The sequence below is a fragment of the Trachurus trachurus genome (genome assembly GCF_905171665.1).
Source record: "Trachurus trachurus genome assembly, chromosome: 2".
Lineage (NCBI taxonomy): Eukaryota > Metazoa > Chordata > Actinopteri > Carangiformes > Carangidae > Trachurus > Trachurus trachurus.
The window spans coordinates 1435236-1453283 of NC_139914.1; the positions used below are offsets into that span (position 1 = coordinate 1435236).

The following is an 18048-nucleotide window of genomic DNA, read 5'->3' on the forward strand; positions in this document are numbered from 1 at the left end:
ACCAAAGCACAGCACGGACGGTTCAGCAGCAATTTGGAACGAATTAAAAACATTTAATTAACAGACCAAGTGTTTTCACACAGGCAGCGTCCAGCAGGTCGGCCTAGCTCAACTGTGCTGCCACCAAAACGGCCATAGATCGCCGTTACCGGCCGTTACGATCGTGGCCGGAACGTTTTAATTACGCAACGTAATATGTAATTAACACCAAAACGGCCGCGTGGGGTGACGAGGTGGTCTCGGTCCAGCTTCGACACCACCCCGCAGCCTGACCTCGATCCGATCCAGAGAGAGACGGCGACAGTAGACAGCCTTTGGAGGTGCTGACTGACCAGACACAGACACACGTCATGTCTACTGTCACCGTCTGCTCCCGACATCGTCTCACTCTCACTAGAGTGAGATCCATACAGTCTATGAGTGAGACGTAACACCGGGCGCAGAAGGTGACACAGTACAGCAGCATTTGAAGGTGCCGACTTGCGCTCGCTTGTAAGTTAGGCAGCTTCATGAAGCCCTGACCTCTCCTTCGCCCCCTGGTGGTTGGCTGACTATTGGTTGAGAGAGCGCTTGATTTGATGCAGCACAGCCCGTTTTTTAATATGTTAATAATCGTGACGATTTAATCGTGGCAGCCAAAATCGTGATCGTGATTAAAATCCGATTAATTGTGCAGCCCTACCCCACAAGTTTGCTATTGGATTAAGGCAGTGCTTCTCAAAGTGTGGGGCGCGCCCCACTGGTGGGGAACGGAGACATGACAGGTAGGGCGCGACAAACGGGAGGAAATTTTCAATTTCATGCCTATCTTACTGTAAATGCTATTGATAGCTTTCAGTCACGTGACTTCCCAGGGACCTGGCGGTCAAAAGCAACATTCCCCGCAACGGACTTTCTATGGATAAACAACCGAGTAATGACTTAAATCATCTGCCAGCAGCCGAGAAAGAAAGATATAAAAACAACTTTGAAGTTTTGGGCACTTGTGACCCATATTCAACACCAGCTGCTGTATACGAGCTGTTTAAAATGACCAGTTCCCTGCCGAAGCTCGAGTTGGGCGATGTTTACATTTACCTGGTGGAGAATCCATCATCCTCCACCGCTTGTAACCAATATTTCCGGTGTTATGGCTCAACTGGTTTCTGATTAAAAGCCCCATTTTGTAGTTTTTTGATCTTAAAATAATGTTTCTGGACTCATTGAAGTGGTAGAAATGTACCTGTAACTTTCCTGTGCGGGAACACCGTCCTGGTACCGCAGCTCCGCTGAGCTCCACAGTCTGAGCTCCAGCCCACTGAGCCCAGGCTCCCTGCTCCTCTCACCCACAAACCAGCCCTGTGTTGGGCTGCACGGTGACCAGCTGCCCCCCCCCCCCCTTTCCCCCTTTGCTACGCACCGCTACCGACGGCAACGATGACGGGACCGGCGGCAGCGACGATGGTAACCTGGCGGGACCGCCGCCACCGGACACGGCAACAGCACCGCCCACGGCGGCAGCGACACGGCCGCGGCGCGGCGAGGAGGATGTTGTTTAGCGTATTTTCAGAGTGTTTTCCATTAGTTCATAACTTTAACATGACAGGCTTTGTCATAGTGTGCACTGCAGTATTGTGCAGAGTGAGAGTAGTGTGGCGCTGACGTCCGTAGATTGGAGGAATAAGCCAGGCTCACTCACAGAAGCAGTCTTAGTAACAACGCTGCAGTAACATGTGAACTGCGGCTTGATTTGTGAATTTGTGACAAATCTGCGGACGGAAGTGCAGCACAGCTGTTGTTCGGTACGGTAACCAGTTAAATCAGACACCAGTTGGGCCATAACACCGGTATTTTTGAAGCAGCAGGGAGCAGTGTGTGTTTTTCTGCCTTGTCCTAAGCCGCGGACAGCGGGGAAGTGGATTGTTTTGACCGCCAGGGGGGCGTTCCATACGGGCCGTGACGTCACATGAAAGCTATCAATTGACAACAAAGATAATTCACTCTAAACAAAACAGCCACACACAAACAAAGTAATAATGAATAGCTAAAATTATTAAAAAGCATTAGGAGACCGGGAGAAAAAAATTTAACCTGGAACTAAAGTGCAAAAACAATGATTGACGTCGGGATGTTAATTGCAGCGGGACAACATTTGCAGCGGGACAACAAAGTGGTAGCAGCAGCAGCAGCAGCAGCAGCAGAGAATTTCTAATAGAGACTGGCTCTGGTAGCAGGCTGCTGGGTTCACACCGGACGCGGAAGCACCGCGAATAGCGCGGACAGAGACCGCTTCCCTTCGGTGCTCAAGTACCGGTTGTGTAGTTCAGACCAGTGGTGGTAGTCGTGCCCTGCAGCAATCGGTTCGGCATCTGGTCAATTTTGTGCGCGAGCCGCGAGCAATCGCGTCAATCTTGGCAGGAAGTCACACTTGAAACAACGAGAGAATCCGGTCAATTGTCAAAATAAAACACAGCGATTGACAAATGCGATCATATTTGTGTGCGTTTTATAGCTTATGTCAGACTCGAGAGAGATGAAAACACGCACACACACACACACACACACACACACACCTCAGCTCAACATTGAGCATGACTTGAGGCAGTTTCAAGCCTGCAACCCAGAGGATGTGCAGTGAAAACCAGGCACATTGCAGCCACTAATGCAGGGAAAGTTCACTTGTTCATGTTTTTGTTTTTTGCACAGATTGCAAGTGAAACACTGTTTCATTATTTGACTACTGTAGCCTACTTTTACTTTTCGTTTTTGATCTGCACTTTTATTTTCTCTTTTTGAACTTCGTGTTATTTCATGTTTTTGATTTTCACTCATGAAATATGACTGATATACTTGGTGCTACCCAGCAAACATTTTGACGTCTATTTCACGTCTAATTAACGTCGGTCAGGCAGGTTGATTCGACGTCGATCTGAGGTGCTCAAATGAAAGTTTTTCTGACGTCGGTGTTATGACCGACGTCATTTCGACGGCTAATAGACGGCATAATTTTACGTTGTTTCAACGTCGTTTAGACGACTTATCAACGTCTCACAGAGCAGGCTACTTCATGACGTCTATCTCACGTCTAATTAACGTCGATCTAACAGGTTGATTCTACGTCTATTTGAGGTGCTTAAATGAAAGTTTTCCTGACGTCGGTGCCATGACCGACGTCATTTCGACGGCTCATAGACGGCATAATTTTTACATCAACATTTCAACTTTTGTCGTTTCGAATTGCAATATAGCTTACATTTCAACCTTTTTGTCTACACATGTAATGTATTGCATTTCAAAAGGTGTCTATAACTGGCATTATCATATCTAGAAATTCTATGAAAAGCACAGATCTTGTGCTGCATATCCTATGTGTAATTCTCAATGCTCTAATCTACACATACTTGAACAAACTTCTCAATTTTAGCAAAAAAAAAAATCTCAAGCTGCATTGACTTCAAAAAGTCAAAGACATCAAATCACATCAGCATTTTTGGAAAAGTGAACCTGACGGAAACTTTGATAGCAAATAAACCTGAAGGTTTAAAATATCCTTGTGATGTTCACCTAGGCTATACTGTAAAATACAAGTGGTGCATGGACTAATAGGTAGAATAATAAAAGGAAAGCATTCAGGACAAGATCTATTCAACTGGTTGTATTGAAAACATATAAACAAGTAAAACAAATATATTTATTAGAGAACAAATTTTTTTGTGTAAAGTCAGGTCATAGCCAAGGAGGCTTAACAGTCAGCGACGAGGATCTGCTCCTTCTCCCCGCTTCTGGCTGGCGCATGCTTTAGATGATTCATCATTGCATTCTCTATTTCCACATCTGTGGCCTTAATGCTCCATCTTTTCACAGCAGCTGGAGAGAGGACACAAGAAAAAAAAATTATAGAGCACCTATTCAGATGTAAAATGCACTTTATAAATTACAGTAAGACTTTGTCCTGGGATTTGAAAGAGTAATGACATAACCACTTCTTAGACCCACACAGTAGCCTGAATCTTCTGATGGTTCCTTATAAAGCCTATAGGCATTAGTTACAAGTCATTGATTTAACCAGCATTAGGACTCTGGAGCTAAGGGACACATGGAGCAGGTTTGAGGATGGAATCCTTAAGAGTTCCTCTTTAACCATCCTGTTGTCCACCTGGGTCAAGGAAGGAAGTACAAAGGGAAAATGTAGATCATTCATGATGATCCCTGTTGTGCCCAGTAGGGGTCGCGCCGCCTGTGTGTATTTGTGGATGTTTGGGTTCAGTTGTTTATGCCTGCTAGGCTAAAAGTAAGTCTGCCACTCCATGCTCTCGGAGCTACAATAAAAATACACTCTTTGGAGATGATGTATGATCACTGAACTCACACACATACATGCGGAAGCATCTACAGGAAAGAAGGAATGACGAAGGGAAAGAAGGATGAAAGATAAAGGGAAAGATGGGAGGAAAGAAGGGAAGGAAGGAAGGGAGAGAGGGAGGGAAGAAAAATGGAGGGTCAATTGGATCAATAGAGGAGGAAGAAGAAGGAAGGAAATAGGGAAGGAAGGAAGGGAAAAAGATTGTGGAAAGAAGGAAGGATGGAGGAAGTGGACAGATTGGTTCAATTTGACCCAGAAGGCCGACAGGAGAGTTAAGACCAAACCCAGATAAGTTTTTATTTAGAGCTGCACATTAAAAGTTCATAGACCTTTTCAAACTGCTGTACTGTCTTTGGGAACTGAATTTGCTTTGAGATTCACAACGATTACATTGTGATCCAATATTTGACAGGAGGTATTACTAGCCTTCATTTCTGAATAAAACAGTGGCCAGCGCATAGGCCTGTTATCATTTCACATCACAAATCAAATCAAATGATGATTATGACCAGAGGTGCTTTAAGTGCTGCCTCTGGCGGTCGGTGGACATTCAGATGACATCAGAATGACTTTTGGCGATGAGAATTTGTGAGGGTCATACCCTGTATTTCAGTGAATGGGTGGAGTTACAGCAAAACATGGACACTCTCATGAGAAAGAGGGGGGCCACTCCAGCGGCTGGGATTTGAAGGGAAAACATAGGGAAAACCTAGGCCATTCAGCTGACTTTCAGCCTGGAGGGGAACTTTTGAACCGCTACTACTGTAGGCCCTGTGTATAACAAGAGCAATGATGGTAAAATCTTCACAATCATTCAAGCCCCCATCACCCTTAGTGTGTGTATCTTACCTGGTATGCGTCTCTTTATCACAGCAATACACCTGTAAAGTGAGATATTGAAAAGATAGTTATCAATACAGGCCTATGGGAGAGACAGAGACACAAAAATATAGTCCTGTTTCAGGTAGAGATAGCTAAATATGACATCATCAAGCTCAGTAACGTTAGTGTGTCATGATCTTAAAATGTTTGTCATACTGTTAGGTCATAGCCATGCATGTTGCTTATGATAAAAAAATAATGCAGTGATACAGTTTTCACAGCAGCAAACTTTTCTTTTTCTAAGAGGTTACTCTGTTTCCTTGGTATGAATTTGAATTTAAAATGTACATTTTGTGAACATATACTCGGTTTAACATCGATGCTACACTCGATGTATCAGGGTAGGCCTTGCTATTTCGCCTGCTAGCTTACTGTTAGCCGCCGCTCGGTTACGAATAACATGCAGCAGATATCTGTAACATTACACGATGCAGCAACAAAATCAGAACTTTAACATGTAACTCATGAACGTATACTGTCTTACCAAGCACATTTTCATTTTAAATTACACTATTTTTCGAAGCTCACCTTTCACACGCGTCTGTGTCTTCTCCTCGCCGACTCAAAAACTTCTTCCGCCGCCGCCGCCGCACCGCAGCTGAAACCAGGTGCGTTCACTACGCGAGGAAAATAGTTCCTTGATGGATGCTAGAATAACAAACATTTAAGCCCACCCCGCCAATACACTTGATGGTACTACATTGTTTTCTCCCATTCACAAACATATTTCCATCATTTTGAATAGTTTTTAACAACGTAAACCGATGCCGTCTAAACGCCGTTGAAATGACGTCGTCATCCGCCGGTCATCTCACCCCTCAGATAGACGTCATATCAACCCGCCTGCCCAACGTTAATCAGAGGTGGAATCTACGTCCTGACATGACTGGACGTTGACTGGATGTCTTCATCTCCACACAGCACTAGACAGCAGTAGATAGAGGAAATCATTCTTGGCAGTGTTTTTTTAGTTAAATATGTGTTATGTGAGATCGTATCCCCCCTAATGTTATCATGTCGAAAAAAAGTCTAAATAAAGTCACGTCGTGACGCAACGTCTGATGGATGTCGTCATCTGGACGCGGATTGAGAAAATGTTTGCTGGCAGTATTTAACCAATTAATCCGATCTAAAATGACTCATTATGTATGTCATATTTACTCAGATGTTATTTTATCATGTTGAAAAACTGTCGAATTAAGGTCACGACGTGACGCGACGTAGATTGGACGTCTCCATCTCGACCCAGGTCGAGGAAATGTTTGCTGGGTAGTAAGTTCAATAAATTTGAAGTAATTTTTGTTGGGGCGACGGGGGGAAGTGGGGCTTGAAAATCCCCACTTGTTAAAAGTGGGGAATGACGAAAAAAGTTTGAGAACCACTGGATTAAGGTCTGGGGATTGGTCTGGCCAGTGGCCACTCCAGAACATTAATCTTGTTGGTCTGGATCTGGAACCAAGATGCTTCTCACTCACTGCTGTGTTTGGGGCTCGTCCGACAAACTGTTTGTGGCCCTTAGACCCAAAAGATAGATAATTATAGCTGAGCAACATATCATTTTCTGCACTTGTTTATTTGTTTTCCCCTCTCCAATCACATTTTTAATCAAAGTACACTGTTCTTCTGAACAACATCTGGAACGACCTATTTTATTTAGATTTTCTTTTCTTTTTTTTAAAGTATATTTTTGGGGCTTTTATTGCCTTTAATTGATAGTGCAGTCGAGAAAGAGACAGGAAATGGGGAGGCAGAGAGTGGGGGAATGACACGCAGGAAAGGGCCGTCCGACGCGGGACTCGAACCAGGGCCGCCTGCACCGAGGACTGAGCCTCAACATGGGGCGGCAGTTATTTTATTTCGATTTTCAGAGAGAAATGCACTACATCTATCATGAACATGTGCTGCCTCCATCCTGCAACGTGGGCCATCTATTTGACAGTTTTTTTTTCACATAATCAATGATCTCAATCCCACACTGCTATTATTTTGAACATGCATCTTTCAATTAATGATTAAATTACAGAATCAGCAGCATGTATGTAATGACTGTCTGTTGGTTTTCTATTATTCTACTACACCAACTAGTAACTTATTTGGCATATAGAAATACAATTTCTGATTTATCTGGTTAGTGACATTGGACTGCTATTATTTTGATCACAACTGTAAATGTAAAACATATTTCTTAAAACAACATAAACAGGAATCAATGTGAAATGAAATATCCAGAAATATAAATATAGTCCTGCATCCAAACATTCATATTCTAGTTTATAGCATCTGAAACATTATAGGCCCTAGTTTGGTGGCACAGCACAGGTGGCGCAAGGTAGCGCAGCCGGTGTAATGCAAGTTTCGACCAGCGCAGCCTAGCGCAAGGTCAGATTGGTAGATCGTGCTGCGCTGAGATAGGTGTGGCCGCGCAGCAGGGGGAGGCGTCACAGATTCAGCTTGGCGCAGTGAAGTTTCGTGCGAAAATGCCCCGCCGAGGGTGCGCTGAAAGCTCGCCACCTCAAACCAGGTCTACTCTCAGCGCAGGGCGAAGCGCAGCCGGTGCAGTGGTAGATTAGTTCACCTACGCGCAGTGCACACACGTCACCAAGACCTCACAGGCAGGTTTTCACAGTTCCAGGCACATTTAGATGCAATAAATATCCACAATAACCACTATTTAATGCAACTAATGGAATCAACATGTGAATTTATATGTACAGCCTATAGATTGTCCCGTCACATCTGACGTCAGATCAAAGGCTGTCTGCAGCGTAATGGAAACTCCACCTGAATTAACACAGCAGGGACGAACTGGCACTGAAAAGCAGCTGTGGATGTCCCAAGAGCAGGACTGAGGGTGGATAACGGCATTTTGCTGCCGTGTTGAGATATGCACTGTGCCGTTGTGATGATCCGCTTTATTTATTTATTTACTTATTGATTTATTAACGGGCGAGCGACCACGTCGTCACGCAGCCGTAATGAAAAACAAAACACAAATCATCATCTCTCTTAGCCCACCACAACAGCCTCGGTGTCAGTATATAGCCGATACTCAGCATCTCTCATCACAGAGAAAAAAGAGAGACGGACAGAGAGAGAGAGAGAGAGAGAGCGTCCTTTACGCTGATTCCATCCCTGTTACCATGGTGTTTGTTTATGTTGTGATTAGTGTACACCTCTCATCTTTCTTACACAGGGTTTGAATAAATGTGAGTTTCTTTTTATTAGTTTATTAGGGTCCGGGCAGCTAAGCTGCTGGGAACCTATTGTATTCCTAGGAATTCTTTCTTCTTCTTCTTCTTCTTCTTCTTCTTCTTCTTCTTCTTCTTCTTCTTCTTCTTCTTCTTCTTCTTCCTCTTCTTCCAAGGAAGTCATACTTCCCATGGGTGAAAACTCACCAAACTTTACAGAAACATCCGACCCCATGCCAGATTCACTCAACTCCAAGGACATGTAGGGGGGGGGCACAATAAGCGTTTAAATTTAAAAACTTTAAAAATTCCTACCAAACCAACGGTAGATGCTAAAGTTTTGAAACTTCACCACAATGTTGCCTCAATACTGCTGAAACTTTTGTCCACTTAAACTCATTACAAATTATGAAGTCCATCACTCTGTTTTTTCAATAACTGTAAAACTTTTCAAATGTATCTCCTCCCACAATTTTTGCTCAATTGACACCAAACTCGCTACAGTGCATCTCCAGACCATCCTCCACAAAACTTGTTTCTCGGATTTTTCATTAAGCAAAAATTGAGCCTACAGTGCATGAAAACGTTTGACTGTAAACAGTACTGTAAACATATACCATCAAATTCTTGATAAATCTTGTCATGGTTGATGAAGTTTGGCAAATAACAGAATTTTATCTCAAAAACTGAATTTTTGAGAACATTTTGAATTCTGCTCTCATGGGAACAACTGCAGTCAATGTGAGAGTGGAATTTTTAAACATCATATTTTCTCTTATGAAGCAAAACACGCATCATTAAAAACAAATCACCAACATTTCCATGCTGTCAAGATGCAATTTATGTATTATCAGATTTTTGTTTAGATGACTGAATTTCTGACATTTTGACCATTTCATCACAACAGCTGCCCGGGCATTGACTCCCTGAGTGGATAAATGAAGCTACACAGCAGGTCTCACTACCAGCCAATTAGCTCAGCGAGTTAGGAGCTGGTTCTTGGTGTCAGATGTTGTGAGTTCGAGACCCAGCAAGGGTGATGATGATGATGATGATGATGACAGATCAAAATGTCAGATGTCCTCAACACGAAACACAAGGCAATTGTCCTAATGGTGGCATCACAGCAAGCCTCTAAATTTAAAAATCTAAATAGCTTGGACTGGACCATGTGCGAAGGCTCCTAACATCTTAGACTCATAGTAGATGTTTGACAAATACATATCAGAATTGTAGCTCAAAAACTGATTTTTCTTTTTACTGTGGTTTCAAATCTGCCTGCGCGACAGTGAATGGCTTAATCAATTTGTGAAGCCACTATTGAACTGCCACTTGTCAATTAGCTCAGTGCGATAGACAATGGTCTTTGGTTCCCGAGGTTGTGGGTTCAATCCTCAACTGGTGCAAATTGAACATTATAAGGTCAACTGTCCTGTCTTCCTATTCTCCTGTTTGTTGCTCAGAGTTTGCCTAAATTTGCCAAAATTAGCCCGGACCCGACCCATTGCTGCGCAGCAGCTATAATTAGTTGTTGTTTTTTACACTGGGCAGCGGTTCTCAGTGTATCAGATCAAACCTGATTAAGGATATTAATAAACTCATTATTCGGCCACTCTGAGCTCGGACCTCCGGACCAAGACAGCTGTTTCCTCCTGGGAGAGGTTCGGCCTCTGGCGTCGCTGTCTCCTTCCGTCCATGTCAAAGTATAAAATGACAAACTTGCAGTGCGCATCGCCCGCAGCGCAGTTAAAGGTGAGGAGAGGAGCTCGTTTGATTGGTGAAGATCTGAATCGGCTGTGTAACCCCCAATTCCAATCCACCCCCTAAAGACTCAGGCCCTGAACCCTCACTGACTAAAGTGACGTCAGCTGTAAGTGACAGAGTGTGAGAGTCTGTGAGGGTCCAGATGCTGTAAATATGAATGGAACAGCACTTACACACTCTCACGACATGTTACCTTGACAACAAAATGTTGTTGACTCCGGTCTTGGAGGTGTGTGAGGTGGACGGACTCAAAACAAAATGTTCCCGGATCAGATCTGATCAAATCATCATCAATAATCACAAACTGCACGTTAATACTGACAGTAAACTTCTTCTTTTTTTTTCTTTCTTTCTTTTTTTTGGTTGTTGCTCCTGTCCATTAACAATAAAGAGAGCGGCGGAGCTCTCTCTGTCCACGTGTGTTAATTTACTTTTTCTTTTTTTTAACACTTGCGTTCCGACGGCATCTCATGTGTTTGACTTCACAACGCTATGAACTGTGGGTAATTCCCCTACCCAAAGTCCGCATCGGTGCTGACTTACGGTAAGGGGGCAGTAAGGGCTCATTCACTGACTCACTGACTTGATGATCTGACAATGGAACAGCCCTCACACACTCACGGACTTCCCGTGAACGCGCCTCTAAGTCAGTGAGTCCGTGAGGGGTCGGATTGGAATTGGGCCCATATCCCACTTCATGCCTTTCTCTCCTCCTCCTGTCTCCCTCCCGCCCTGTCTCCTCCCTCTTTGCCATTTGCGCTGGTAGGAGGGACGAGGGGAGGGCCTGCGCCAGCATGCATCGGACTGAGCTGCCCACCAAACTTGCAAAATGCACCTGGACACGCCTCATTGGCGTGGCGAAGCTGCGCTGCGCCTAGACTGTGCTCAGTCCAGGAAACTAGGGCCCAATGTGTGATGTGGACAAATGTTTCTGGACATTTAAATGTCTCATTTGATTTTCCTGTCTTTATCTAAGAACTTAAATAGTTTGCATTTATTACCACATTAACATGTGGAGCAACACAGAGAACAGCCGATAATAGTCCTTCTGGCAGGTTCTATTCTGAAAATCCAGATTAAAGTCAAGATCAGTGTGAAGTGAAACGTTTGTTCAACATGATGCACAGTAAGAAATTAACTAAGTGTGTGTGTGTGTGTGTGTGTGTGTGTGTGTGTGTGTTCCAGTTTGAGTGACAACAACATCACTGATGCGTCTACAGTCCAGTTGCTGCAGCTGGTCTCCATCAACCCGTCCATGGAGTCTGTGCGGTGAGTTCACATCACTGAGTTTGTTCAGAGTCGGCAGCTTGTTGTGTGTCAGTGAGTGACGTTCACTCTCTGGTCTGTGTTTTCCTTCTAGACTCTTCAACAACAACATCGTGGACAGAGCAGTCTTCCAGAGACACGGGCAGTTTGAAGTGTGGTGAAGCAGTCGTCATCACTGATCTGTCTGTCAGTGTTGACCAGAGTCTGATGATGAGCAGAGGAAACGTCACTGCAGTGTCACAACCACAGCAGCTCAGATCAGACACACTGAGGTCACACTCATCGTCCCAAAGGTTAATCACAGATCAACAGTGACCTCCCTCTGTTATTCTTAAATGCTGCTCATAGTGATGCTCCACACATCAGATACAACAGAGAACAACAGTCCAGTGTTTCCCACACATTCATTTATTCTTGGCGGGCCGCCACAAAAGAATTACGTACGCCACGAACAATGCCCCCCCCCCCCTGCGTCGGGCGATCGTTACGTTCATCTCCGCACAGCGCTGCTCCATATTGCCATTGTCTCACACACACACACAGAGAAGCGCGCATGCATAACAGCAGTTAGGGGTGTCAACATCTACACGTGTAAATGGGTACACGGATAACAAATCATAACCGTTTAGAAAAATCAATAATCGTTTACACGCCTTTTTTCCCTCCTCCTCGTTCATTTTATTTCTCACCAATATAGTATTTTTAGGGGTGATAATGTTGCCTGAAAGCTTCAGATAATAATGGAACTGCGTGTCAATCCCCCCTCACTTTATCTCCGCGTAGCCTGCCCGTCTCTCTCCAGCTGTCCTTTCAAAATAAAGGCCGAGGAAAAACAAACAAACAAAAAACACCGACTGCTCCGGCTTGTACTGCGAAGGAGGCTCAACATAGCCAGGCTTTGTGTTCATGTTCCTGCTCCACAAAACCTCTAGCCCCGCGGTCCCCCCGGAGTTAACACGGTAGGCTACTACGAAGCTTATCAACTTGCTCCTGACGCTCGGCTCAACAGCTGAGCAGCGTATTCCCTCCGCTGAACATCTGCAGGCAGAGACGCTCAGAGAGAAAGTAAACAGCAGCGGATCAGTGTGATCTCTCCCTCCGTACAAACGCTCCGTTCTGATCCAGATCCACTGTCAAAGTAAAGGTGACGCAGCTGTAAATGAGTTAAATAGTTAAAGCAGATATCAGTGGAATGTTTTTGTTAATATAAGTCCTAAATAGTCCTATTTTCCGTCAGCAATCACTTACATGAAGTATTTCAGCCTAAACACGAGTCTCTCCGTCACTCTGCTCTGCTGTAACCCGAGGAGAAAATTTTCCTTGTGGGATACAAGTGTTATCCAATGAGGAGAGAGAACGGCATGAAGGGCTGTGTGTGCAGCCAAGGGATGCGCGTGAATGTGGTGACGTAGCACGAGGACCAATTGATGCCTGACAAGGGCGGGGGCTGCTAACTCATGGTGCGTTCAAAGAAACTCGTACTTTGTGTTTTTCCTTCCTGTGAAGTCATACCAGTTCAATCTGGTACGAGTTCACGGGTCGGAAGTTACGAGTGGCCGTTATAGGGAACTTTCACAGACAACAGGATGGTAAAAACACGAGCTACGGGTTACCTGGAACGCTACCAAATCGTAGTTGTGACTTGAAGCTGTCACTTACGGTTTCAAAAGCCTGCCTTGAACGCAGCATTAGCCGAAACGGCCGTGAAGCTGATATCTGCTTTAACAGTGGCGCTTTCATAGCCGATTTTAGGATGAAACTCTGAACATAACCTAAGCATAAGTTACCATGGTGATCTAGCCGGGTGTAAAGAGAGCCACCTTTGTAGTACAGGAGAGCCTGGCTTTAGACTCAACATACCTCGCTAATCCACTAAACTGGCTTCACAATACACCCCTCCGTCTCCTTCTCTCCCTCTTCATGCTCTGCGCCGGTGGGTGCGTTCAAGCTCAGCACGTCAACGTCATCTTGCTACCTGGAGCTGAAATCAAACGCACCCCTTCTGTGCGGTAGAGTTGGAAACAGCGCCACGTAGCTACTATAGAACTACATTGTTAAACCCCCCCCCGGTCGGACGATCGTTCCGTTCATCCCCGCATAGCGCTGACCCCCACCCCCACCCCCGGCCGTCGACGATCGCTACCGCCAAAGTCTACTTGCAAACCTATGGGAAACACTGCAGTCTATTTTGTGATAACTGCATACAACTAATGCTACAATACGGTCAGGAGAAACTAATGTTCAGTTACTGAACATCAGAAATATGTAAATATGAGAAATATTTATTGTTGATGTTTTAAATCAAGTACTGTGAGAGATGATCAGGACAGTTGTGTCCTCTTTTCTCTGTTTATGACAGTTTCATTGAAATACCTCATTTTCTGTAAACCTCAGTAATCAGTGCAGAGACTACTGTACCTTCAAAGGGAGGCTGTGACATTTTGTAAAAGTCTGAATGAAGCAGGTAGAAGCTCAGAGACTTTGTTGGTTCTCAGCTCTTGTTCTAGTGCAGTGTGTATGACTTATCACCAAAAACACCCCGTTATCTACAAACACAATCATTTATTATTATTTACTTTGATCATATTGTGAGAAGTACAGCCATAAATATACAGAACAAACTGTTGTTAGCCTGATGTGACATTATGTTTAATAAATTACTTTTTTGTGAAATCATTCAACTTTGTTAAGAAGTGCAGTTGTCTTTACACAATATCACACAGTTATTAAAAATGATGTCCATCAATACATTTCTTAATCAACACTAAACACAAACACCAGCTGAGGCTGATGGGAATGTCATTAGCTTTACAGCTATTTGGTTAGAAACTGGGCCCAACAAAAATTTGGCCTGATGATGTCACCAGAGGAATAGTCAGAGCACTCTTAAAATCTCTTGGAGAAATTGTCTGTTAAAAGATTCACCTGTATTTGTCCTATAGTTGTTAATATTTAAGTCACAGCGAATCAGAATCAGAACTGTTTTATTGCCAAGAGCAGTAAATGTCAGTTTACAGCATGAGGAACTTGTCTTGGTGTCAGGTGCTAACATAAAAGTACAAAAAATAGAATAGAATAAGAATTTAGAGAATTAAGAATTTAAATAATATAAAATAAAATAGAATCAATTAAAATATTCTAGTGCAAAAGATACACATTTACTATATACAAAAAGGAAATATGCATATACTATAAATACATATAAAAGAATAGACTAAAGATATATACAAAATACAACTAAATAAGTTATTGTGCAAAATGTTTTAGTGCAGAGTGACTGTCCGTAGGTTTAGGGTTATTTAGGGGGAGCTGGGGCATTGTTCATTGGGCTGACTGCAGAGGGGAAGAAACTGTTCTTGTGGCGTGAGGTCCTGGTCCAGATGGACCGGCGCCTTTTGCCAGAGAGGAGGGACTGGAAGAGTTTGTGTCCAGGGTGAAGAGATGGGAGGCTGCAGCCGATCACCCTCTGGGCAGAGTGAATGACACGCTGCAGTCTCTGGCCGGAGCTGCAGCACACCAGACTGTCATGGAGGATGTGAGGATGGATTCGATGGTGGCAGTGTAGAAGTTCACCAGCATCTTCACAGGGAGGTGAAACTTCTTCAGCTGCAGCAGGAAGTATATCCTCTGCTGAGGCTTCTTGGTGAGGGAGCTGATGTTCTGCTCCCATTTCAGCTCCTGGGAGATGGTGGTGCCCAGGAATCAGAAGGACTCAACCAGGGTCCCTGTAGAGTCACAGAGGATGACAGGGGGGAGGGCAGCTTGGTCCTTTCTGAAGTCCACTATCATCTCCACTGTCTTCAGAGCGTTGAGCTCCAGGTTGTTCATGCTGCACCATGACACCAGACGGTCCGTCTCGCTCCTGTAGGCCGACTCGTCCCCATCAGAGATGAGGCTGATGAGGGTGGTGTCGTCCGCAAATTTCAGGAGCTTGACACACTGGTGTCCAGATGTGCAGCTGTTGGTGTACAGGGAGAACAGCAGAGGAGAAAGGACGCAGCCTTGGGGGGATCCAGTGCTGATGGTCTGGGTGTCAGAGACATGCTTCCCCAGCCTCACCAACTGCCATCTGTCTGTCAGGAAGTCCATAATCCACCTGCACATGGAGTCAGGCACATTAAACTGGGAGAGCTTGTTGTGGAGCAGAGCTGGGATGACCGTATTGAATTGTGGAGCTGTGTAGGTAATCCAGGTGTGGAGGAGCTGTTGCTGATCGATGGCTAGTGGTTTGTTTGTTTGTTTGTTTGTTCATTTTCACATATCAAAGTTAAAAAAGATATAACATATAAAATCCAAAACAATGTGAAGGGGAATGCCAAGAAACCCTCCAGGGGCTTGTAGGGTGGCATTCTCCGACTACAGTTCTAAGCTAATGAACATAGGCCTACATTTGTGAGGTACAAAAATCGTTCATACATAATAAATACAAACATGGTTTAACATGATTTAACATTGTACAATGCAATAGTTTAATAAATTTTGGCGGGTCCGAAATATATAAATATTTACATCTGGTTACATTGGCAACGTCGGCATGGAATGATCTCTGTGGCAACAGCATTAGAACATTGATGTCATGTGTAACTGCTGTAACTGGCAACCAGTACAACGGAAGGTTGGAGCGAGAGCAGGCAGTGTGAGTTCTATACTACTGGCCAGGAGGAATTAAACTTGTAGCTATCACCTTTAAGCATAGCAATAAACAATCCTGCCCTCCAGAGAACTATACAAGAAGCCAAACGAATTGTCAACACCCCCCTTCACCTGAAGCCCCACCTCTCTATCCCCTAATCCTCCTTCCTCTGTGACCGAGTAAAGGTCTTTGCACAGTCCGTTTTTTTCGCATGCGTTTTTCGTATCTGTCATCCGACAAAAAACGTTACGCACAGGCTCCTTGCACACTGAGTCCGTTGCGTTTTATTCGCATGCGTTTTTATTTTGTGTTCCAAATTTCGGAGAGGGAGACAAAAATCGTCACGCAGTGATGCACTTTGTGGTTCTCTCACTTGTTGAGAAACGAAAGAGAATATGTCCATCCTGAGAGGAGCCAATCTGCCTGCTTGTAACTGAGCAGCAGAACTATCATGATCACTTCAACAGTTTATTTTAGGATGTCAGTGGTCCAGTTTGATAGATATTGATTATTAGCTCACACATTAAACAGAAGACGGACAATTTCCATAATCCTGAACAGCAGCTGGCACACACACAGACACACACACTCAGCGGTGAACAGCGGCTGGCGCACGCACACACACACAGACACCCACTCAGCGGTGATTCGCCCCCCCACCCACCTCTCTCTCTCCCTCTCCAGCCTCCAAACGCTGATGTGATTGGTCAAGAGGCTTTTCACGGATGCGAAAAACGCATTAAATCGAACCTGTTCCGAAAACTTTTATAACGGACGAAAGTTTCGGACTCGGTGTGTAAACATGATCAACACAACATGAGGTCGAATTTATTTTTTGACGTGCGGCAATTTCGGACGAAAAAAACGGACCCAGTGTGCAAAGGCCTTAACTCAACATAAAACACACAACACAGATCACTAAACATACTTATATCACTTGTGACACACATAAACACAAGCCTGCACTAAATACACATGAGCACTTTATTTTTATTTTGTTTATTTTCTTTTATTCTCTCTCTCTCGCTGACTGGAGATAGACAGCCCAGCTGGAGATAGGACCAGAGGATGTGGCAGAGTTAGAGCAGGGACCAGAAATGGCTGCAGCTCAGCCGGAGAAGGGACGTGGAGGCTGCGGCCCAGCTGGAGGCATCTTTATAGCACATTTCATACTCTGTTTCTCTGCTATACTCAGCACAGAGACACTAAGGAACCAGACCACCAGACTGCAAACCCAGCATACAGAGGCTCAGTGAAGGTGGTGTTGAAGGTGTGGAGGTGGATCAGTGAGTCAGAGGAGACTCTGTAGAAGGACAGAGATCCAGCAGGCCAGTCCACATACACTGCTACTCTGTTAGAACCAGAGGAGGAGGAGGAGATGACTGTTTCTATGTTGTTGTGATAGAAACGGTAACCATCCTCAGAGCAGCTCAGGCTCCAAGATTGGTTGTTCATTCCAAACTCACAGTCTTCAATGTTTCCTTTCCTTCTGATTCCTCTGTAACTCACTGATACATAAACCCATCCACTCCACTCCACCTCCCAGTAACAGCGACCAGTCAGACCAGTTGAACACAGCAGCTGAGGCCAGTCGAATCTGTCAGGATGATCAGGATGTGACTGATCCTCCTCCACAAGTGTCGCCTTCCTGTTGTCGTTGGAGAGTTTGATCTTTGTGTTCACTGTGTTTGTGTCGATTGTGAGTCGACAGGAATCTGATGGAGAAACAAGACACAGCTGCAGTTATTGATAATCTGATCAGTTATTGACAGTTTCAGGGTTTTTTCTGGCCAAAATTTGGGCTGAGGCGGCCGCGGGGGGGCGGGGGGGACTGCATGTCAACCCCCCCCTCACACTTAATCTCCGTGTACCCATCTCTCGCTAGCTGTCCTTTCAAAATAAAGGCCGAGGGGGAAAAAAACCCGACTCCTGATCTCCTGAACTGCGAAGGAGACTCAACAGATCCAGGCTTT

General features: G+C 44.6%; 2 protein-coding genes across 2 annotated transcripts in view; one reads left to right on the top strand and one right to left on the bottom strand.

Moving 5' to 3' along the window:
- LOC310997437 (uncharacterized protein) overlaps positions 1–11805 on the top strand; it is a gene marked incomplete at its 5' end in the record, with an annotated part of 48389 nt that extends 36584 nt beyond the window's left edge. The window contains 2 exons of the mRNA XM_083987124.1: positions 11362–11445; positions 11537–11805. Of these exons, the coding sequence (XP_083843250.1) occupies positions 11362–11445; positions 11537–11603 (151 nt within the window). The 3' untranslated portion in view covers positions 11604–11805. The remainder of the gene's footprint in view (positions 1–11361; positions 11446–11536) is intronic.
- The window catches only part of LOC310997657 (NLR family CARD domain-containing protein 3-like), a gene marked incomplete at its 5' end in the record, with an annotated part of 366988 nt that overhangs the window by 338726 nt on the left and 10214 nt on the right, over positions 1–18048 (bottom strand). The gene's annotated exons all lie outside the window — the stretch shown is intronic.